At 35.8% G+C, this 24186-nt stretch overlaps 2 protein-coding genes across 4 annotated transcripts in view; both read left to right on the top strand.

The window, feature by feature from the left end:
• Positions 1-14806, top strand: part of mbd3b (methyl-CpG binding domain protein 3b) — a 16686-nt gene extending 1880 nt beyond the window's left edge. The window contains exons 2-8 of one of the 3 annotated variants that reach the window (XM_056448127.1): positions 1157-1222; positions 2557-2716; positions 4665-4802; positions 4887-4977; positions 7382-7559; positions 10022-10174; positions 13722-14806. In XM_056448127.1, coding sequence (XP_056304102.1) covers positions 1157-1222; positions 2557-2716; positions 4665-4802; positions 4887-4977; positions 7382-7559; positions 10022-10169 — 781 coding nt within the window. In that variant the 3' untranslated portion in view covers positions 10170-10174; positions 13722-14806. Of the gene's footprint in view, positions 1-1153; positions 1223-2556; positions 2717-4664; positions 4803-4886; positions 4978-7381; positions 7560-10021; positions 10175-13721 lie in introns of all 3 variants that reach the window. The other 2 variants (XM_056448126.1, XM_056448128.1) reach the window with 2 other exon arrangements.
• A 1485-nt stretch (positions 14807-16291) lies between these two features.
• The window catches only part of LOC130216287 (unconventional myosin-Vb-like), a 32380-nt gene continuing 24485 nt past the window's right edge, over positions 16292-24186 (top strand). Inside the window, 7 exon segments of the mRNA XM_056448186.1 lie at positions 16292-16382; positions 18168-18278; positions 21414-21582; positions 21821-21965; positions 23100-23256; positions 23334-23477; positions 23848-23929. Of these exon segments, the coding sequence (XP_056304161.1) occupies positions 16356-16382; positions 18168-18278; positions 21414-21582; positions 21821-21965; positions 23100-23256; positions 23334-23477; positions 23848-23929 (835 nt within the window). The 5' untranslated portion in view covers positions 16292-16355.

Below are 24186 nucleotides of genomic sequence, written 5' to 3'. Positions count from 1 at the left end.
TGTTTCTGGGTCCAAGCTGCTACTCATTTGAATTGAGAAAATATTAGTTTATGGACACTTTTTAGTCCCATCACACATTAAAGTGAATTTTATATTAAATCATGGTGTACACAACAGTCTCTGGACTTGCTGCATCACAGACGTCAATATTTTAACAATTTATAAAAATTAATCACTTTTTGGCCATCGGATATTAGGCATGGATATATATATTGCGATCGTAATATTCGAAAGTATTACAATCGCTTTGTAAATATTAATTATTACCATTTGTTGAGTCTCCCCATACTGTTTGATAGAGTGCTTGGACCCGGAAGCCTATTCGTGTGACATCACTCTTAACAAGCGGATTGACCTTATTCTTCAATGTGGAAGTGCACTTGTTTTCGTGACTGTTTTAGAATTTCCTATTCAGTTTCCTATAGGAGAAATGACTAGGAATAATAAACGGTCAAACTACTTGCTCTACAAACAAGTGTGTTCATGGCTATACATAAAAAATAGAATAAATGTAATAAGAAAATATCAGGTTGCAACATCAAGCAGCATAACAAGCTGTTTTTAATGTCTAAAAATTAACAGTTTCCAATGGCTGCGCCCACTCGTACGTCAAGAAAAAGGTGAATATATACGTTGATAAGTACTGATGTCTATAATTGACTGAGCACTTTATAGGCATGTGTATTACAGCTCTGTTCTCTCAAAAATAACTTTTTGTATTTTACACAGAGACAATAACCATGGTTTAAAAACTTTGAGATGATTTAAAACATTGTGTTTTCAGGTCCCCAAAATGCCATTGTCATGTAAATAAACACAGAAGTGTAAAAGGTTTAAATTCAGTTGAAAACTTAATCAAAATGCCCCTTAAATTAATATATATGGTCAAAATTCCCATGGATTCGCGATTAATCAGTTATCTCTGTTGATTTGTTTTTTGGTGGCTTTATTTACATTTCTGATTGGTCAACATCGTTTTATTATTCTATTATTTTATGGCATCTTAAGAACCAGTTGAAATAATGATTTATTTGGACTCTTCATTGGTTTGTCAACTGTAAATCATATCTGATGGTCTGAATGCCCCTATTTTCCAAGGATTCCTTACCAACGACATGTCACAAATAGACAAATATGACTGTTCTTTTTTTAGCAGAGGTGAGGAAGAGGAGGAAGAACAGAGGCGGGAAAGGGGGGAGTCAGGTCGTTTGTATAGTTTATGGTATTGTATTACTTGATTAAAAAACCTCTATGTTGTTATATGTTTGCACGCCTTGAGAAGCTTGAAGAACCATCGACTAAATCCAGAAAGACAAAACAGTTTGTCCAGATTTGTGCATGAACTTTAAGCACGAAATGCTCATGGTATCATCATACAGAATATTCAGTGAACTCATCTTTGCATCACACTTGTGTCAACTAACATTTACTAGAGTATATTTGCAAGGGTTTCTTTCAGATGCAAAAGAGCAACTGCTCAGTGAAGACTGGCAGTGAGATCTAGATAAACAGTATCGCCATTATTTCAAACTATGGACAGTCTAGCGAAACAAATGCAAACATTTGGCAGAGCAGATTGACAAGGACAGCTTACAGAGCTTCAAAGGACACTTTGAAAATCCTAGACATAGTACAGGATTGTATTCATATGTTCACAGCACTTATGAGAAAGTTCCTTGAGAAGTTTAGAGCAGGGGTGCCCAAACTTCCTTATGAAGGGCCTAAAACCAAACTTGGTTGAGGCTAGTGGGCCGAATGCAAGGATAGCGTTCATGGGTAATTTCTTAATTTATTTAATATTTTTTTTAAAAATCACTAGAAATCATTGCTTTATATTAACTAATACAGATTTATACATTTTATAATGAACTTATTTAACAATTACTTTGTTTTTGCCTTGATTTGCTCGCTGATGTCTTCTGCATCTGTCGAGTGACAGTATATTAATTTCAGTTTTTTTTTGTAGCGCAGCAACAAAACAAGAGGTTACGGCGAATTATAAATGACGATCTCTTTAAGAGACGTTCGCCCCAACACCCTTCATCGGGATTGTGGGCAAAATCAAAGCCTACAATAGGCCGACTTTGGCCCGCAGGCCCTACTTTGGGTATGCCTGGTTTAAAGCAATGGTAAATTATTAAATAAACATTTTAATTTAAGTTTTTAATGATTGTAAACACAATTTTAATAAATCTGCATTTAATTATTTTATAAACTAGGGCTCTTATTAATACTTTAACCAGTCTTCCTCTCAGTTCATGTGTGTTTTAAATATTAAAATCACATTTTAAATGTGATTTTAATGTTGTCATTGTTGGTGTTAATGACAAAGTGGTCTAATTCTCTCACTTTTCGTGGTCTAATAACATTGTCATGTTGTCATCACAGGCTTGGGATCTATCAAAATCTGTTTCAAGTTAGGCATTGCATGTCATTGTTTGTGTATTTTGTGTGTTAATCTCTGTATACAACTACAAATCACCATAACCCATTCTCTTACCAAATGTTGGCTTTATCCGCTCTCTGAGATGTCCTATTTTGCTCCCCCTTTCTCAGCCCCACTGGGAAGAAGTTCCGGAGCAAGCCTCAATTGGCTCGTTACCTTGGCAACTCCATGGATCTCAGCTCTTTTGATTTCCGCACTGGGAAGATGCTCATGAGCAAACTGAATAAGAACAGACAGAGACCCAGATACGACAACAACAGCCAGTCAAAGGTGAGAGGACGTGGATCAGCTCGGGCCTCTGAAAAAAATCCTTTTATTTGCTGAATTTGTGTTGAATTCGTAAAACATTTGTTTATATTTATATCCCAGATTTATAGCAGCAGTGTAGTTAAGGTTGCATCTACATTAATCTGCATACATTTTTAAAAAATGTAATCGAAAAATCAATTTTGGAATTTTCAAAATGCATTTCTCTTCCTTGTAAAATCAATTCTCCGTTTTTGGTTTATTTTTAACAGCAGAGGATGCTAGAAGCTAGTTTTTAACAGCAGATGGCACTGTTGGTATTTCTAATAACCCTACTCTGCTTGCATCCACTCCCTTACAAAATAACACTTGATCCTAAAATAATTATTAATAAAGTTGGCAAAGATTTAAATTAATTACAAGAGTTGACTTAAGCCTGGTTTATACTTCTGCATCGAGTGATCAGCGTGACCCACGGCGCATGCCTTGCGTGTAGTCATGCATTTATATTTCTGCGTGCTGTTTGTGTTGCTTTGCAGTAACACTTCCGAAACACTAGCTGGCAGTAGGTGTTTATGTTCCTCTGTGTTGAGTTCCTTCCCTGGTGTTTTTTTCTGAACGCTACCTTAATGTAAAAGTAGCTCAGACTCACAAATTTTGAGGGAGGAACCGGTGGACTTGCAGCAACTTTAACCGTAAGGTAAACACAAAACAAAACTTTCCATCTGGACCTCCTTGATGGGACTTGACACTTGTAAACACTTGCTCCAATGGGTTCACATGGCTCTCGGCCCCGCCCTCACTCGTCAGCGCTACCAAACCAACCAATCACAGTGCTTGCGCTTCGTAGTTAAATTTTTTTGAGAGGTGCGTGATGGCTACTGCGAGGGCTATGAGTCCACGCAGGCTGCGTTGGAGCATAGTATGCTTGACGCAGAAGTGTAAATCAGCGTTTACATGAGCCAAATGCACAATTCTTTCTTGTGAGCATTTGAGTGTATTGTTAAATTTGCCTAGAGCACCATCTGCTGTTCAAAATTAGGTTCGGAATCGATTCAAGATAGAATAGTGACGCATTTGGAATGTCGCCGAACCAATTTCTTGTACTTTTACCACAGCTACAAATTGTTACACAGCACATGGTGTGTAATGCGAGAAATCTCAAGATCACTTGGGTTAGATTTTAATTAAATAGGTGGTCTTTTGCTGCTGTTTGAAACTTTCGATTGCAGCATTTACACTACAAATGCAATGGTGTCAAATAATCTCGACTAACTCTGGCAATGGATAAAACATTTAAAGACCCCGTTTACACCCATATTTAGTGTTTGTGTCAGTAAATGTCATAGATTGTTGGATATAATGAGCTTTGAAACTTGTTTTCAAAAGGTTCTCAGGTTCGCAAATAGCTGTTGCTGTGTAAATAAACAAATGAATAACATTTTAGAAACTGGTATTGAAAATCCCAGAGTTATGTCAAAATGTTTAGAAAATGTTGCATTTTCAAATGTATCCAGCTTAGTGTAGATATAACATAGACCAGGGGTGCCCAATCCTGTTCCTGGAGATCTAACTTCCTGCAGAGTTGAGCTCCAACCTTGTTCAAAACAACTAAAACAACTAAGTAAGATCTGAAGGAGCACTTGAGTGTTTGATCAAGGTTGCAGCTAAACTCTGCAGGAAGATCTCCAAGAATAAGACTGCGCACTGATGACTTAGACATTGTGTAGGCCAAGGGTGTCAAAACTCAGTCCTGGAGGGCTGGTGTGCTGCATAGTTTAGTTCCACTTTTGTTTGACACACCTGCCTGGAAGTTTCTATTGTACTTTGAAAGAGCTTGATTTGGTGTGTTTAATTGGGGTTGGAACTAAAATATGCAAACCACTGCAACAACAATCAGTAACAGATCAGTGATTCCAATCTTAAACCGGTTTTTCCATCAGTGCAATTAAGTATCTTTTGTCTCTTACAGGGCAAACCCGACTTAAATACATCCCTCCCAGTACGACAGACGGCCTCCATCTTCAAACAACCTGTTACAAAAGTTACCAACCACCCCAGCAATAAAGTTAAAACAGACCCACAGAAGGCCATTGACCAGCCCCGACAGGTAACACTCATCAAAATGCTTGTTTTCACTTACCGTTTTTAGTTAGTCATAGTGATGTGATGCTATCGTCGTTTTCATCAACAGCTCTTTTGGGAGAAGAAGTTGAGTGGCCTCAATGCCTTTGACATAGCAGAAGAGTTGGTCAAAACAATGGATCTCCCCAAAGGCTTACAAGGTACGTCTGGACAAGATCACAACAAGAATCAAAGAGTGTTTATTTTAACATAAATAAATAAAATTCTGTGAGTTTGTGGAAAAAAGAAAATAGGTTTATTTAATAGCAAGCCAGAGCACACAAACAACAGCAGATAAAAGACAAGACGCAAACATAGACGGTATTTACACACAATTTACAATTTACAATTTGTGCACTAACACAAAACAGGTGAACACAATCATGGCCAGGCCTGGAAACAACTAGAGCCAATTTCAAAATAAAAGTCAATGTGAATATGTCAAAATAAAAGCACAGCATTAAAAACATAGCTTTAGCTTAGTTTTTGTTTTGCATTTTAACATGATGTAATCCGAGGTCATTTTATTTGAATGAATATGATATTTAGAGAAATACATTCAAAATTAAAATAAATTAAAAGCCACTCATGTTCACCAGTCCGAATTAATTAACCTTTCAGTGACCAAATCTCACTATTAACTATTGGCTCATTACTAGGGATGTCCCGATCAGGTTTTTTGCCCTTGAGTCTGAGACATTTGATTTTGAGTATCTACCGATACTGAAACCCGATCCGATACTTCTATAATACATAAAAAAAGAATAAAGAAGAGCGAAGAACAACTCTTTTAACAAACAGAGCACTTCTGTGAGGTAGCTTGAAAAATCGTTTAATAAATAACATGAATTCTTCACTTTTGGATTTTAGTGCAACAGTAAATATATAAAAAATCTAATATAAAAACAAACAGCACCTCAACTTAAAAAACCTGGCAGGCAATCCCAAGTTTACATATCTCACAGTTTGCTATGGCAATGTTGTCGTCATCAGCTTTATAATACCTTCGGACTGCAAACATACTCGCGCTTTCCTCTTCAAGCTGCTTCCATGTTCTACTCTGCCGGTATTTAACCCATAGCGTCTCTTCAACAAAGTGATATCATGCTGCACGCATTGCTGTTTCTGTGTGTGTGTATATATATATATATATAGGCGACGCAGTGGCGCAGTAGGTAGTGCGGTTGCCTCACAGCAAGAAGGTCGCTGGTTCGAGCCTCGGTTGGGTCAGTTGGCATTTCTGTGTGGAGTTTGCATGTTCTCCCTGCGTTCGCGTGGGTTTCCTCCGGGTGCTCCGGTTTCCCCCACAGTCCAAAGACATGCGGTACAGGTGAATTGGGTAGTGTGTGTGTGAACAAGGTGAATGTGTGTGAATGAGAGTGTGTGTGTGGATGTTTCCCAGTGATGAGTTGCAGCTGGAAAGGCATCCGCTGCGTTAAAACGTGCTGGATAAGTTGGCGGTTAATTCTGCTGTGGCGACCCCAGATTAATAAAGGGACTAAGCCGAAAAGAAAATGAATGAATGAATGAATATATATATATATATATATATATATATATATGTATATGTGCATATGTGTGTATATATTTATATGTATATGTGTGTATATATTTATATGTATATGTGTGTATATATATATATATATATATATATATATATATATATATATATATATATATATATATATATATATATATATATATATATATATATATATATATATATATATATATATATATATATATACACACATATATACATATACATATATTCAAGTACTGATCAGGAGATAATGTCCGATTCTGATTGAGTCTGAAATCGCGTGATCAGGCCTGATTTTCGATCACATGATCGGATCTGAACATCCCTACTCATTACAGCCTATTATTAAGGTATTGGCTGTTTATTAGTACTTATAAAGTACGTATTCTGCATGATCTTGTTCTACATCCCTACTTCTTCCTAATACCTAGCCACCCTAACAACTATCTTAAAAACTATTGCATATTAATAAAGAAGCAAATTAGAAGTTTTAGCTAAAAGTCAATGTTTTGTTAACAGTAAGAACTGTACCTTAAAATAAAATGTGACCCAAATATACTTTAAACATGATCTTTCAGAATGTACGCTCATATCTTTGCTCAAAAAACATTTCATATCAGTATAGAAAACAGTTGTGCCTCATAATATTTTAATACATAAGCCATAATACATAAGATTGGTCAATATTTTTTAAATTATTCTTTAAGAACACTATTTTTTTTCGATGTAATGCATCCAACCCGACTGTAAGTGTTTTTCAGCTCCCTCTATTTAATTCAGTTCAATTCATCTTTATTTCTATAGTGCTATACAATGTAGATTGTGTCAAAGCAGCTTAACATAGAAGTTCTAGTAAATTAAAACTGTGTCAGTCCAGTTTTCACAAGCCTGAAGCATTTCATTTTAATTTTTAAAAACATTTACACACTAACAAAACTGCATCTCGGGTATGAACAAAGTCAGCATGTCCAAAGATGCTTATAAAATGAATGTATTTTTTGATGTTTCACACGTCACTGAAGGAGTGGGCCCAGGGTGCACAGATAAGACCCTGTTGTCAGCGATTGCCAGTGCGCTTCACACCAGCGCAGCTCCCATCACCGGTCAACTGTCCGCCGCTGTGGAGAAAAACCCAGGAGTTTGGCTCAACACAGCTCAGCCTCTCTGTAAGGCCTTCATCGTCACAGATGAGGATATCAGGTATTTCATTGATTCACAGCAATATATTGTATATTAGGGCTGCATATTATTGGAAAATATTGATATTGTGATATTTCATTTTTCTGCCAAATACAGTCGAATCAGAATTATTAGCCCCCCTGTTTAGATTTTCCTCAATTTCTGTTTAACAGAGAGCAGATTTTTTTCAACACATTTCTAAACATAATAGTTTTAATAACTCATTTCTAATAACTGATTTCTTTTATCTTTGCCATGATGACAGTAAATAATATTTGACCAGATATTTTTTAAGATACTAATATTTAGCTTAAAGTGACATTCAAAGGCTTAACTAGGGTAATTAGGTTAACTAGGCAATTTGGGGTAATTAGGCAAGTCATTGTATAATGATGTTTTGTTCTGTAGACAATTGGAAAACAATATTGCTTAATGGGGCTAAAAATTTTGACCTTAAAATGGTTTTAAAAAAATTCTAAACGCATTTTATTATATCCGAAATAAAACAAGTAAGACTTTCTCCGGAAGAAAAAATATTATAGGAAATACTGTGAAAAATTACTTGCTCTGTTAAACATCATTTAAAAATATATTTGAAAAAAAAAATAAATAAATCACAGGAGGGCTAATAATTTAAAATTCAACTGTGTGTATATATATAAATATTAGCACTTTTGCATCTGAACTCTTAATATTTATTCATGTATTGCTATCTGAATACAATTTCACAAGAATATCTCTATTTGGAATTTGTTTCGATTGTACTGTAGAGCAGTGCATCTTTATAAGATATATTAAACTACAGGCATAGCTAAATACAGTAGAGCAAAGATATGAATAAGAAAACAGTGCTTTGTGGTTTTCTGGGGAGTCGTAACAGTAATCACATGTTTAAATTGAATAATCAAATGTAAAATAGCACTGTGTTCATCGTATAAATAATTAAACATAATCTTTGCCGTGTTAAAGATACAAACATTGGAATGTATTCTGCCCAAATGCTTCAAACTGCTTTGAAATGCTTACACAGTCACAGGTGCTAAAATGACACACACACACACACACAAAAAATCTTCAACCCATTAGTTACACCAAAAATCAAAACTGTTATTAATTACTTACCCTCTTGTCGTTCCAAACTCCTGAGACCTTTTTGCCCGCACACAACGTTTTTAGTTTGAAACAAAGCACAGGAGCATTAAAGGTATACATCAGCAGGCAGCCAAGCACAGCACATAAACGAGCGCCCTATACTGACACTGAGGAGAAGAAGCCGTTGAATAAACGGTATCCGAGGTGTCCTAAAAACTATTAAAAGTTGATAAATCAATATAGAAAAATCTAAAGTCCTTAAAAATTGTTAAAAAGTATTCAATTGTGTTACAAGTTATTATAATGTATAGTTGTATGAAGGGCTGGGCAAAAATGCAGTATCGATATTTATTTTCTATATTGAACGATAACGATATATATTTGGATCAGTTGTTAATGCTTCCAGATTTAACAGTACCCCAACAATGATTGGAGTCACAAAAATTAGAGGGTTCATTAAATGGCAGAACATATTTTCGGCCGCTAAATTTTCAGTGGCTGTAAATTCAATACATCTCTAATGTCAACACACTTTTAGATTCCCATTGTTGCACATTTCTACTGTGTGATTGGCTATTAGATCGTAATATAGTAAAAGAGTCCAGAGCTATCATTGTTATTGACGCAAATTTTATCGCGATTTGATATAATATTGTTTATCGGCCCAGCCCTAGTCGTATGCTAAAGCTAGCCTAAATTTAATCTGTGAATGTTGGGATGCTGTGTAGTTTACGAAATCGACAAAAATCCAACTAGATTTAACATCACGCTGCCTTGTTTACTGCAGTAACCAAGGCAAAACCGTTTTTCCAGGTGTTCTTTAGGCGCCACCTGCTGGATTAGCATTTATATTCAGTATATGAATAATGTTTTAGTTTAGGATTAGGTTCCTACAATCAGCATTTAGTAAATATTCTGTAAGTTTAAATGTTACCGCTTTCGCAAAATTTTTACAATGTATGGAAAGAGTCTTAAAAGGTATTTAATTTTACGCTCTGATTCCTGTAAATATCCTAATAAAGTCATTATTTTTATATACACAAAGGTATTCACGTAGCTTGATAATATTTTGATTGAACTACTAAAGTCATATGGTCTGTTTTGATGAACTCGGGATCATTGCTGTCTATGGAGGATGAGGAAAATCTCTTGATCTAAAATATCCTAAATTTGACAAAGCTCTAAAGGTTTGGAACGACATGAGGGTGAGAAATTAGTACAATAATTGTTATTTTTTGGTAAAACAACACTTTTGCAGTGACTCCACAAAACGTGTGTTCTGGACTGCGGCACACTGTGATGTTGTGCTACTATATATCGTGAAACTATATATTGTGAAACCCTATTTCATACGGTACATACTGTTATACTGTATGATTTTATGGTCACAGAAAGCAAGAGGAGCTGGTATACAGTGTTCGGAAGCGGCTGGAGGAGGCTTTGATGGCTGACATGTTGGCCCACGTGGAGGAAACGGCTAGTGAAGGCGAAGCACTCAAACAGGAGGGGAATTGCACTGATGAGAAACAGGAAGTATAGCACAGGTAAGCAAATATGGATAGCTGAAGAAAATGACACATTTACAGACTTTTTTCTGAAAGGAAAGAAATTTTTGAGTATATATTAGGTTACATACTTATATATATATTGAGGTGTACAAAAAACTATTACAATTACTGAAACGATGTAATTGAGTTGTTTTTCTCAGGAATTCTACTTTACTAAGTAGTTTTAAAATGTGTACTTTTACTTTAGTACATTTAATACTTAATTTAATAAGCAAAACCTGAAGTCTCTACTTTATATATATTTTTCATAGCTTAAAGAGCCATCAAACCCCCTTGTCTCAACAGGGTGTTTTCACACCTCTAGTTTGGAAAAAGTCAGGAAAGTGGGTGTGTCTAGCTCTGTTTAGGTGGGAGTGTCGGGGGAGGGAAAGAAGGACGGATTTGGATAAAAATGGTAGTTTACATTTGGGCATGCGGTGATTTTCACAGAGGCAAAACAAACACAAGGGAGTGTGCAAGGGAGACAGTGACTGTGGAATGTTTGATACCGCACGTTGTATAAGAGAAAAAAAAAACCTCCGCATTTCTTGGTAACTTAGATGCACTGGGTAGGTAGCGTCAGAAAGCCATGTGTATATAGACTGTCTCAAAATGCAGTGAAAATTCAACACGACGGTAATAGTTTGATTGCGATGTTTACACTCGGAGAGCAGCATTTACAACCGATCTTTCAGCCGATAATATTGTAGTGATATTAACGTACTGTAAACTTAGTAACTAAATCATTTTGACTAAGGACGGTCATTAAATACTGAAAGAGTACTGCTGACGATACAAACTAACTTTGCCATCTGAATGAACAAACAAAGGGCACTGATCACACGCACTTACCCAATCTGTAGAGACAGGACAATCAACACCAACTGGAGCCGCGTCTTTATTAAAGGAGACGAGTGGATTTCAGGATTTCACCATTTCCAGATGAGAAAAGCTCCCGGGTAAAAAATGTTCCTTAGACACCTATTTCTGTCACACATTGCGTGCACTGTAATCCACACGTGAGTCCAGCTGCGCTCTCATAGCGGGAAAATGAAAACAAAACCTTTGTTGCAGCACATTAATAAACACAACACTGACGACCAGTGTCTCCAAACTGTTCTTGTTTTTCTTCCACTTGTTTTGGCAACACAACGTGGCGTCTCTCTGCCGTCTGAACACTGTACAGGTAAAAACATTGGTTTGAACCAAGTCTTTCTCATTAATGAATGCAGCACACTCAGAGACGTCACAAATGTATTCCCAGGTACAGACAGCCAGTCTCCACGCTGGAATACACGCAAGGATCTAATCAGCGTGACGCAGCTTCAAAAATTCTTTTCAAACCAGAAGAAGGAATTTGCTCGAAATAACGCAAAAACAACCAATTTTCACTTTTTTGTGAAATATATGTGTCCTAATAGTGTTTTTAGCAGCGTGGGACACAAATGACAGTCAACAATTTTGGTGTTTCGTGACCCTTTAACACAGTGTTTCCTGGAGGACCACCAACACTGCGTGTTTTGGATGTCTCCTTTGTCTGTCACACCCATTACAGGTCTTTCTGTTCTCTGCCAATTAACTGATGATCTGAATCAGGTGTGTTTGGTTAAGGAGACATGGAAATGTGCAGAGCTGATGGTGCTACAGGAACGTGGTTGAGAAACACTGGCTTAACATATAATTTAATAAGGAGATAAGTAGAATAATTGGACTCGTGATTCCTATCTAATCAAATTCCGCATAGAAAAATCAGACAGACCGATTGCAAGACACAGACGCTTTATAAGTGCCATGACATGGAAAAGGTTTCCTAGAAGAAGCAAAATAGTTTAACGCAATGAAAGATGAAAGATGCCTACTGTATGATGACTAAATCACCAAAAGGCCTTAAACTATGGAGACATTATTTTTGAACCTATGGTCTCAAAAATAATACCTTTACAAAATAGTTCATACATGCACATCACAATTCACATTTACAAAATTCTAATTGTTAACAATTTGTGAATTCATAAGTAAAAATCATATATGTTTTCGCCAAATGAATTGGATTTGTGTATTTTTGAATTGTGTTTTCATTTATTCATTTTCTTGTCGGCTTATTCCCTTTATTAATCCGGGGTCACCACAGCGGAATGAACCGCCAACTTATCCAGCATATGTTTTACGCAGCGGATGCCCTTTCAGCCGCAACCCATCTCTGGGAAACATCCACACACACTACGGACAATTTAGCCTACCCAATTCACCTGTACAGCATGTCTTTGGACTGTGGGGGAAACCGGAGCACCCGGAGGAAACCCACGCAAACGCAGAGAGAACATGCAAACTCCACACAGAAACGCCAAATGACCCAGCTGAGGCTCGAACCAGCGACCTTCTTGCTGTGAGGCGACAGCACTACCTACTGCGCCACTGCGTCGCCCTGAATTGTGTTTTGAAATTACGAATTGGATTTGTGTATTTATGATTCGCGTTTTGAACATATACGAATTGGATTTGTGTATTTTTGAATTGTGTTTTCAATTTACAAATTGGATTTGTGTATTTATGAATCGCGTTTTGAACATATACGAATTGGATTTGTGTATTTACGAATCATGTTTTGAATTTGCGAATTCAATTTGTGTATTTTTGAATCGTGTTTTGAATGTACAAATTGGATTTGTGTATTTATGTATCGTGTTTTAAATTTATGAATTGGTTTATTGTATTTTTGAATCGTGTTTTGAACTTCTGAATTGAATTTGTGTATTTATTTTAATCGTTTTTTTAAATTACGAATTGGACATGTATTTTTGAATTGTGTTGTGGATGTATGAGTTTTATTTTGTAAATGTATTATTTTTGAGACTGATCTGGCTCCATATTAAATAGTAACTACATGCACTACAGAATTGTACGTTTTCAAACACATGCACAAATTAGTGCTGCAGGAGTCTAGTTTGAGAAGCCATCTGCTGGACAGTCATGGCTTGTTTGTGAGGGTTCAAATTTATAATCTGATTTTTAATGTATATAAATCATTATTGGCAAAAGATTTAACACACACTTAAAAAAATGCCACTGTATAAGCTAGACTTTTCATTTGCAGGGTATAAGCTGGGCTAATTTTCGCAGCGTACAACTATTCATGAATACATTTGGAAGGACATTTTTTGACTTATATTTTGAGTACAGATTCTTTAACTCGTCTTGCGCTACTTTTTTTGTAGGATTTTTAACTAAGTAATAACATTTTTAAGTACTCATTCTACCACCACTGATAATTAAAAAAAAAGACGTGGATGAAAATTAGAGAATGCTTTCAGATCTCTCCCAGTTCCTGGTGTTGTATTGTGTAGTAATTTCTTGAATTAACAGACACACTTTTTTTTTTCTTGTTTTTAGTTGATTCATAAAACACTGTTCTACTTGAATGGTATAACCACAACTTCCTTAAAATGTTGATGATTAAACTTACATTATTTCTGGAGACAAAGTCAAACATTTCGATCTCAAGTGTATGAAATATAATGTATTTAGTCTTTTTATTTTTTTACAGGTATTCAGATGTGTCTGACTGGCCTGTTCATGAGTTTCCCAACACAGCCAGATGCTCTGCTGATCAACAAAACCCATTTCCATCTCCCAGATTTGCTGAATATTCATGTACGCCCATCAGTTGGGATCTCATAGAGACTGTTGGCTCAATCCTTAGGCAAACTTTTTTGTTTTATAATTATTGTTGTTTTTTTTTATATTTTGAATGTTTTCTAAAAAAAACAAAATGTTGTAAAATGTTCAGCAGTTGAACTGCCTTCTGCATTAAATGTTTTGACTTTTTGTTTGTTCGGTTTTTTTACATTTAACGAGGAAATTTGACAATCGGGTCAAAAATACAATCCTCCAGTTCTAGTGGGTGCTAAAATTTGTCACGACCAATCTTAACTGATCTGTTGTGACTTTAAAATGGTTAAAACTCTATCAAAAAAAGGAAGGTAAAGGTTTATTTTCAAACATTGACTGTTAGTACACTAAAAATGCCTGAATTTAGATAAAATATGGACAATCTCAACCATTAGGTTAAGGTCAGAGTGTATTCAAAATGTATTCAAAAAGTTGTGTTGGTTCATATTTTACCTAAATTTTTGTGTTGAGGAAAAAACTGCATTAGTGTAATAAATACACCATAATTTACCCTTTCTAATTCAAGCAAGGTGAAAATCAGTATTAAGACATTTAAAATAGCTTTGTCTTTTTCTCAATGCCAGTGTTTGACTGGGAGATTTGAGGTGTTGGTGAACATTAATAGTTACAAAGTGTGCAGGTATGTTTTAAGTCAGGTTTTGTTTTTGACTCATATCTGGTGCTTGTTAAAACTGCCTGACTTTTCTTTTTGTTTATAAGCTATTCATACTTGACATTGAATACTATTTCCACAGTCTGAACCTGAAATTAAAAATGTGAATGATGAATTAAACAATGTGACATGTGATTCATTCAAGGTGTTTCATGCTTCGATAGCTTAACTAAACATGTTGCTGGGCGAAAAAATTTGTTTTTTATGTTTTGTTCATAACCCACTTCTGCACAATGACAACCATGTTTGTTTTCCACATTTCTCTAAATAAAATGTTCATGTGTTGAGTCTTGATTTCTTCTTTTTGCAATGATGCGACTGATATTAGCTGGGTCGTTCTTATCTGTTTTTCTGTAACTAGACCTATCAGAAATATTACATTTGAAAAAGTCTTATGTTTACAATTTCTTTATATTTTAAAATGAACAATACACTCATTGGAGTCTATTGGAGTCTAAATTACTTATCTAAAATTCCAAGCACCACAAAACTGCTTATGCCCCAGCCATATACAGAAGCAAGATGATTTATTTTGAGGAGAAAAGCTGATTTTTCTACCAAAATAATTTCTGCCAAATAAATATTACCTAAAAACCCGATTAGCGGATTAAAATAAGTAAAAAAAATCTTACTGCTTTATCATTGTTTTTTTTTCTTGACTGACTTCATGTGCTGAAAATACTATTATATTATAGATAAAAATATTCCTTAAAAACCCTTAATATTGCCAAAAAAGTAGGTAACAAGTGACAAAAAAAAAAAAAAAATATATATATATATATATATATATATATTGACAAGTGAATAATGCGTTTTCATAAGGTCAAAAGGTCTAAGTTTAATTATTACATGAAAAAAAAAAAAAAATATATATATATATATATATATGTATAGTTAACAGTAGGCTATATGGATATTTATACAGCCCGAAAAAGAAACTATTGATTTATAAATTTATTTTAACTTGTATTTCATTGCAGGCAATAATAAAAACAATATTTAATGTGTTCCTTATGATTTTTTTAGTTTTTTTTTTTGTTTTCCAATTTTGGTTCTTGCAACACATTTATAAAAAAAATGGAGCAGTAAAGCATTTACTGCTTTGTAATGTTGCCATTCCTCTCCACAACACTTAAAAGACGTTTAGGGACTGAAGACGCCATGTGATGAAGTGCTTTAGGTGCATTATTGTCCCATTATTCCTGCAAACAAGTCTTAAAGTAGGCAACAGCACGGGGTCTTCATTGTTGAATTTTGCGCTTCAAAACACGCCACACATGCTCTATTGGAGACAGGTCGGGACTGCAGAGAGGCCAGTCAAATACCTATATCCACTTGGAATATGTTTATTTAAGAAAATTATATATATATATATATATATAAATCACGAGGAACACATTAAAAATGTTTGTTGTATTGTCAGCTATGAAATAGTCAAAGTAAATTTAGAAATCACTGTTTTTTATTTGTGTCTTCCGTACTGTCCCTTTTTCCTGATTTGTGGATGTACATTTTGCTATACCAAAAGAGGTATAATAATATTAATAATAATAATAGGTACAATAATCCAGCTATGAAGCAACACTGAATACTAGTTTGCATTTAACCTATTTAATGTTTTGTAAAAATGTTATGGTTCAGACGCAGAGCCATTTTAAATGCCCCTCTCTTTTTACTTAGTGGATTAACTGTTAACTCACTATTACGGTTATGATGCCTCAATCTCTAACAGACCAAAGGGCGGGAGGCCAGCAGTCACTCGCTCTGAGACGCTGAAGAGAACAGCTGAAGTTATAGCGAGGTTTACTTCGAGCTGTCAAGAGATTATTTGAGCGGATGGCGACCACAGAGCTTTACACAAAGGTAAAGTGTGCATTTTCTGTTTACATGAATTTAATGTCATTATTCTAGATAGATAATATCACTGATAGAACAATGAGATTTGAATGATAGATAGATAGATAGATAGATAGATAGATAGATAGATAGATAGATAGATAGATAGATAGATAGATAGATAGATAGATAGATAGATAGATAGATAGATAGATAGATAGATAGATAGATAGATAGATAGATAGATAGATAGATAGAGCAACAGATAGATAGATAGATAGATAGATAGATAGATAGATAGATAGATAGATAGATAGATAGATAGATAGATAGATAGATAGATAGATAGATAGATAGATAGATAGATAGATAGATAGATAGATAGATAGATAGAGCAACAGATAGATAGATAGATAGATAGATAGATAGATAGATAGATAGATAGATAGATAGATAGATAGATAGATAGAGCAACAGATAGATAGAGCAACAGATAGATAGATAGATAGATAGATAGATAGATAGATAGATAGATAGATAGATAGATAGATAGATAGATAGATAGATAGATAGATAGATAGATAGATAGAGCAACAGATAGATAGATAGATAGATAGATAGATAGATAGATAGATAGATAGATAGATAGATAGATAGATAGATAGATAGATAGAGCAACAGATAGATAGATAGATAGATAGATAGATAGATAGATAGATAGATAGATAGATAGATAGATAGATAGATAGATAGATAGATAGATAGATAGAGCAACAGATAGATAGATAGATAGATAGATAGATAGATAGATAGATAGATAGATAGATAGAGCAACAGATAGATAGATAGATAGATAGATAGATAGATAGATAGATAGAGCAACAGATAGATAGATAGATAGATAGATAGATAGATAGATAGAGAGAGAGAGAGAGAGAGAGAGAGAGAGAGAGAGAGAGAGAGAGAGAGAGAGAGAGTTGTGTACGTTACCGTCAGGTTTATTTCCAGTGTTAGAGGAGTCTGGTTGGTGTTAATGTTTAATGATGTGCCGTATATTTGTGCTGATGGAAGAGAAACAGTCACTGGGGTGGGACAGGCAGTCAGTCAGGCACATGAGCCGCTTGTGAAACATTCAAAATAATAAATCAATTTCCATGGTATCCATATCTTCAGACACAGACCTAATCAAACCTATAGAATGATCAGCAATCATGCTTCTGGAAGGTTCAGTGTTTGTTTAATCTACTTATTTCAAATGAGCTGAAACAACACAATTCTTGAGTTGTTAGGGGGGCAACTTAATTGTTTTATGTTCAATCCACTTAAATTTGTACAAACTAATAACTTAATTACTTCATGTTTTCCCAACACAAATTGATTAAGTGGAACCCAGCATTCAAGTTTCTGTCTTGAAGAAATTTAATACGGAATAAACCAAAGAGAATTAAAGGGATTGTTCACCCAAAACTGAAAATTCTGTCATCATTTACGCACCCTTCACAAAACGTATTTGAGTTCCCTTCTTCTGTGGAACACTGAAGAAGATATTTTGAAGAAGTCCAGAAACCTGCAACCATTGACTTCCATAGTATTTGTTTTTCCTACTATGGAAGTCAGTGGGGACAGGTTTAGCTTTCTTCAAATCATCTTCTTCAATGTTCAACAGAGAAAGGAAACTTAAAGGTTAAGTAAATAGTGAGAGCATTTTCATTTTTGGTTGAACTAGCCCTTTAAAAGGCTTTTTCATGTGACATTTATTGCTGGTTATGATTGATATGAATCTAGTCATCATGCTTCTGTTGGCTGTCACAGGGGGCATGTGTGTGGGTGCCAGACCCAGAAGCTGTGTGGGTGTCTGCACAACTGCTTCGAGACTACAGTCCTGGAGACCAGCAGATCTCAATACAGCTACCTGATGGCAGAGTAAGACACATGCACATATTTCATACTGGTATGAGATAATTTAGCTTTTTTTAATGTAACTTTGCTATTTTTTTAATTGTCTGTACTATTTAGCTTAGTTTCAGTGCGTTTCATTAATAGTTTTGTTAGTTTTACTTTAGTTTTTATTTAGCGAAGACATTTTTATTTAGTTTTATATATACAGCTGGGAAAATAAGTATTTACGTCACCATTTTTCTCAGAAAACATATTTCTAAAGGTGCCATTGACTTGAAATTCTCACCGGATGTTGGTAACAGCCAAAAAGACATTCACACATGCAAAGAAAACAATAGAATTAGTTTACAAATTAAGTTATGTGTAATAAAATGAAATGATGCAGGGAAAAAGTATTGAACACATGAAGAAAGGGAGGTGTAGAAAGGCAGTGAAAGCCCAGACAGCAGCTGAAATCTCTCAGTAGTTCTTCAGCAATCCTCTGCCCTTCGTCAGTTTAAATTAATATCAGCTGCTTCAGTTCAACATCTACATTACTAGGATGATGAAGATGAAACCAGGGTGGACATTTCAGTAAGATAATGATCCAAAGCACAGCCAAGGAAACTCTCAAATGCTTTCAGAGAAAGAAAGATCAGATTTGATTGACAAGACCCACAGAACCATCAAGATTTTTACACTCACACAAATCTGTGAAAAACTCACATCTGAGCAATTCATGTGACTCCATTCTCCACATGAGAGGCGTCTTTAAGCTGCCATCACCAAAAAGCCTTTTATATAAAATATTAAATACATTTCAGTAGTTCAGTACTTTCTCCTTGTGTCATTTCATTGTTATTACACGTAACTAATTTTCAGATTGTTTTTTATTTTGTTTTATTTTTGTGTTTGTAATTGTTTGGGTTTTTACCAAAATCTGGTTCAATTCCATGTCAACAGCTCCTTTAGAATCATTAGTCCCAGGAAAAAACATGAAGTGTTCAACACTTACTTTCCCCGCTGTATTTAGTTTCAGTTTTATTTTGAGTAGTAACAGAGTTAACAGAATATGTCCAGTGTCGACCAAAGCAAAGTTTAGTGTTTGCAGAGCTTACATTAATGTTTGTGCAAACCTTTTAGTAAAACAATATAATAATAGCTTGAACACACACTGAATCCAAAACCAAATAAATGCAACTCAGAGTTGAAAAAGTCAAAATTATGAAGAATTCAGGCAAACTTCTTCATGTTAAAAATCACGTGGTTAAACATGCCTCGTTAACATTTTTCTTTTTTTGTAAAATAAAGAAAATGTGTTTGTTTGATTTTGTAACGAATGATTATTTTTTATTTCTGAAAATTATTATTTTTGCTAATTATTATTTTATTTCAGTTGTTTATTTTCAGTGACTGTTCAGTCATTTTGTTTAGTTTTACATTTTTGTTTATTGTGAGATTTCATTTTACTTGAGTTTAACGAAAATGTTTTTTGACCAATTGTTTTAGTCTGATGAAACCATGAGGCTCCCGTCTTCCACTTTGTGAGGTTTATTCATAAACTAATTTCGAGAGGATCACGTGCTTATGATTTATCACAGCCGGTCTCATATTAAGCTAATCAGTATCATCCAATCATATGAGCCATAAGCTACTATAAATAACCACAGTTTTCAGTCCACCTTATCTTCGTTTGGAAGAAACCCCCCTTCCTCCCCGTTCTCCTCTTTCACTATAAATCGGGTGGCACGGAGGCCCAGTGATTAGCACTGTTAGCCCCACAGCAAGAACACTGCCAGCCCTGGTCCTGCCAGGTCGGTAGGTGTTTCTGTGAGGAGTTTGTATATTCTCCCCGTGTCCGCGTGGGTTTTCCCCGGGTTCTCCAGTTTCCTCCCACCATCCAAATATATACATCATGCATAACAATCAAGCATTTGTCTAGCCCCCTTTTTTCCTCACGTGTTCCCTTAGCTACTGCAGATGGGGAGTTCTGAGATCCACCGAGCTCAGGCTCCCCTCTCGCTCTGCAAACGGGAGAAAGCCCCAGGCTCGAGGATCCATTGAGCTCGGGGCTCTCTCCCGGGACAGCATGCCAAACAAGCTTTTGATGAATCATCAGCTAAGTGTGAACTCTTGAATGACAACCAAACGTGCCAAAACACTTCAGTTTCAAACATGTATATATTTCCAGCTTATAAAAAGCTACAGCTGGGAAAATAAGTACTAAGCATGTCATGTTTTTTCCTGGGACTAATGATTCTAAAGGAGCTGTTGACATGGAATTGAACCAGATTTTGGTAAAAAACCAAACAATACAAACAATAAAATGAAACAAAACAAAAAAAACCTTGAAAATTAGTTATGTATAATAACAATGAAATGACACAAGGAGAAAGAACTGAACTACTGAAATGTATTTAGTACTTTATTTAAAAGGCTTTTTCTGTAATGACAGCTTAAAGAAGCCTCTCATGTGGAGAACAAAATCACATGAATTGCTCAGATGTGAGTTTTTTACAGACTTCAACAGAGTGTAAAAATCCTGATGGTTCTGCGGGTCTCGTCAATCAAATCTGATCTTTATTTTGTATTTTCTATTGGATTTAACTCAGGTGATTGGGTGGGCCATTCTACAGCTTGATTTTCTTTCTCTGAAAGCATTTGAGAGTTTCCTTGGCTGTGTTTTTGATCATTGTCTTGTTGAAATGTCTACTTTGGTTTTATCTTCATCATCCTGATAATGTAGATGTTGGACTGAAGCAGCTAATATTAATGTAAAATGATGAAGGCCAGATCGCTGCTAAATAACTACTGAGAGATTTCAGCTGCTCTCTGGGCTTTCACTGCCTTTTTTCACCTCCCTTTCTTCATGTGTTCAATACTTTCTCCCTGCGTCATTTTATTTTATTAGACATAACTTTATTTGTAAATTAATTAGATTTGTTTTATTTGCACATATGGATTTCTTTGGTTGTCGTTCTTAAATGAAAATTTCAAGTCAACAGCACCTTTAGAAATATGTTTTCTGAGAAAAATAGGAAAATAGTTCAATGATTATTTTCCCCGCTGTACTTAAACAAGACTAACTGCCTCTTAATTTACATATACATTTTATATATATATATATATATATATATATATATATATATATATATAATTTATTTATTTTTCTTAAATAAGGAGATGGAGTATCCAGTCTTGCCTCCGGCGGGTCTTCCACCTCTTGGTAACCCTGATATTTTGGAGGGAGAAAATGACCTCACAGCTTTGACCTTTCTCCACGAGCCAGCGGTACTTCACAACTTGCGTGTGCGCTTTCTCGACTACAGTAGCATTTATACTTACTGCGGTGAGTTTAAGTTTTCAGAACACAGTGGCAAGTTTATACAGCCATCAACCAATAACCTTCATTTTAGTGGGAGTAAAGTTCAAGGCACAGAAATTTAGATCACTCATCGTTTTATTGGCTACTGTCAAGAACTTTAACCAAGCAATCGGTTTATTGGCATGTAAATTAGGCATAGAAATGCATGGTTTCAACTAGATTTCAATCTCAAACTAATCTTTACTTACTGATGCTTTAATAGGGATTGTGTTGGTGGCAATAAATCCATATGAGCCATTGCCCATCTATGGAGAAGAGGTGATTGACGCTTACAGTGGACAGGACATGGCTGATATGGAGCCCCACATTTTTTCTGTGGCTGAAGAGGCGTACCGAACGATGATCAGGTCAAGAGCATGCAAATAAGAATAGTTCACATAGAAAAATATCATGCTTTTGGTCTCCCATGTAGAAATCTGATATATGGTAATATTTGCAAATGATAAATATGACACACAAGTTCATATTTGAATTTGGAACCATTTGAAATTCAAATATGTACATACACATATACACTGTAAAAAAGTCTTGCTGCCTTAATTTTTCTAGTTATATCAGCTTACATCAATATATATGTAACCCACTGGTATATATGTAACCCAATATATATGTAACCCCATATATATATGTAACCAACTGGTCCTACTGCACCCAACCGGGCCTGAGCTTGGATCGAACCAGCAATTCTTTGCATGGGAGTCGGTTGCTCTAACAAAGTGACTATGGCCTCTAGCATCTGTCGCTAGAGCACCCTTAAAGGTCAGAGGAGTAAGGTTTACCTGCATAGCACTTCGCTAGCTGGCCTTCGTTACATATATATATGGAGTTAACTTGTTGACAAAGGTTCGGCAGCGGGATCACACTCCACTTTGCCTCTTTTACCAATCACCTACTCCCTAAATCTTACAGTATTTAAGGCAGACCAGCCCTCTAGCACTTTTCTTCTTATTCTCTCGAACACACCGTCCATCCCTCTATTTTCCTTGCTTCCTATTAACAATCATACAACCCTCTCTTCCCTCCTAGGTTGAATAAGGGGGTTCAATCACTCTACCAAAATAATACAGAGACGGTACCCCCTACTCTAAATTTCTGGGCATCATTGTAGGATGCCCGATCAACCTACCTACCTGTTCAATGTTTATCCTCTTCCCTTTCCCTTTATCCCACTGTTCCCTTACCATCCCTTTCATCCCTACAATAAAGTCTAGCTCAAAGTGGCGTGGTCCATGCTGGTGAAAAGAGTGTCTAGTCCTGCTCCTGAAGGGCCAATGTCCTGCAGATTTTGGCTCCAATAATAAACTACTTACAAATTTCAAATGAGCCTGAACTTAATTACCTACAGGATTAGGAGTGTTAGGCTTAAACCTAAACTTTGCCGGACAGTGGTCATAATTTGAATTATCTTAGAGTACCATCAATTTGTATCGTATGTTCATTTAACCCATACAGGGTTCTATTGGTCATATTTTTACATACAGAGAGGAGAAAAACCAGTCCATCATAATCAGTGGAGAATCAGGCTCAGGTAAAACTGTATCTGCTAAATTCACCATGCGCTACTTTGCTGTTGTGGGTGGTGCAGCCCAGCAGACCAGTGTGGAGGAGAAAGTCCTAGCATCCAATCCCATCATGGAGGTACTGAAATTTGATTCTGACCTTTCTGGTGTATGAGGATGCTGTTTATTGACATTTGGTCATTGTAACTTTTGCAGGCAATTGGTAATGCAAAAACAACTCGGAATGACAACAGTAGCCGTTTTGGAAAATATATTGAGATCGGATTTGGACGTAAAGGGGACATTATTGGGGCAAACATGAGGACCTACTTGTTGGAGAAATCAAGAGTTGTCTTTCAGGTGCTTGATTTTATAGTGCAAGGGTTCTCAATCTCGGTTCTGGAGGTGCGGTGTCCTGCAGATTTTAGCTCCAACCCCAATCAGACAAAGCTGGCCTAGCTCTTACTAGGCTTTCTAGAACAGGGGTGCCCAAACTCGGTCCTGGAGTACCGGTATCCTGGATAGTTTAGTTCTAACCCCAATTAGACACACCTGCACCAGTAGGAACTTGCAGGAACTTGCAGGCAGGTGTGTTGAAGGAAGTTGGAGCTAAACTATGCAGGACACCGGACCTCCAGGACCAAGTTTGGGAACCCCTGATATAGTGTGTTAATTTTTTAATCTCTCTGACAAAACTCTTTTATTAAGATGCTTTTTGTTTTATTAATAGGCAGCCAACGAGAGAAACTACCACATCTTCTACCAGCTTTGTGCTTCCAGAGATTTGCCAGAGCTGAGGACACTTAGACTTGGTAAAGCCTCAACTGGCGCTCCAAAAACATGCTACTTATTTATGTGTTGGGCATGATTGTTTGATCACAACCCAGCAAGCATTTTATGTGTTGAACATTTTTTTATAAATGTCTAGCAGCTATTGGCTTGGTTAAAACAAGGCTAAATTCAAATACTAGAGTAGTCACCAAATAAACAGGACTTAGTAACTAAAAATGTAAAGTCTGTCTAATCCAGGGGTGGGAAAATTCAGTGCTGGAGGGCCGGTGTCCTGCAG

Source organism: Danio aesculapii, chromosome 22, assembly GCF_903798145.1.
Source record: "Danio aesculapii chromosome 22, fDanAes4.1, whole genome shotgun sequence".
Lineage (NCBI taxonomy): Eukaryota > Metazoa > Chordata > Actinopteri > Cypriniformes > Danionidae > Danio > Danio aesculapii.
This window is presented reverse-complemented; position numbering and strand designations above follow the sequence as displayed.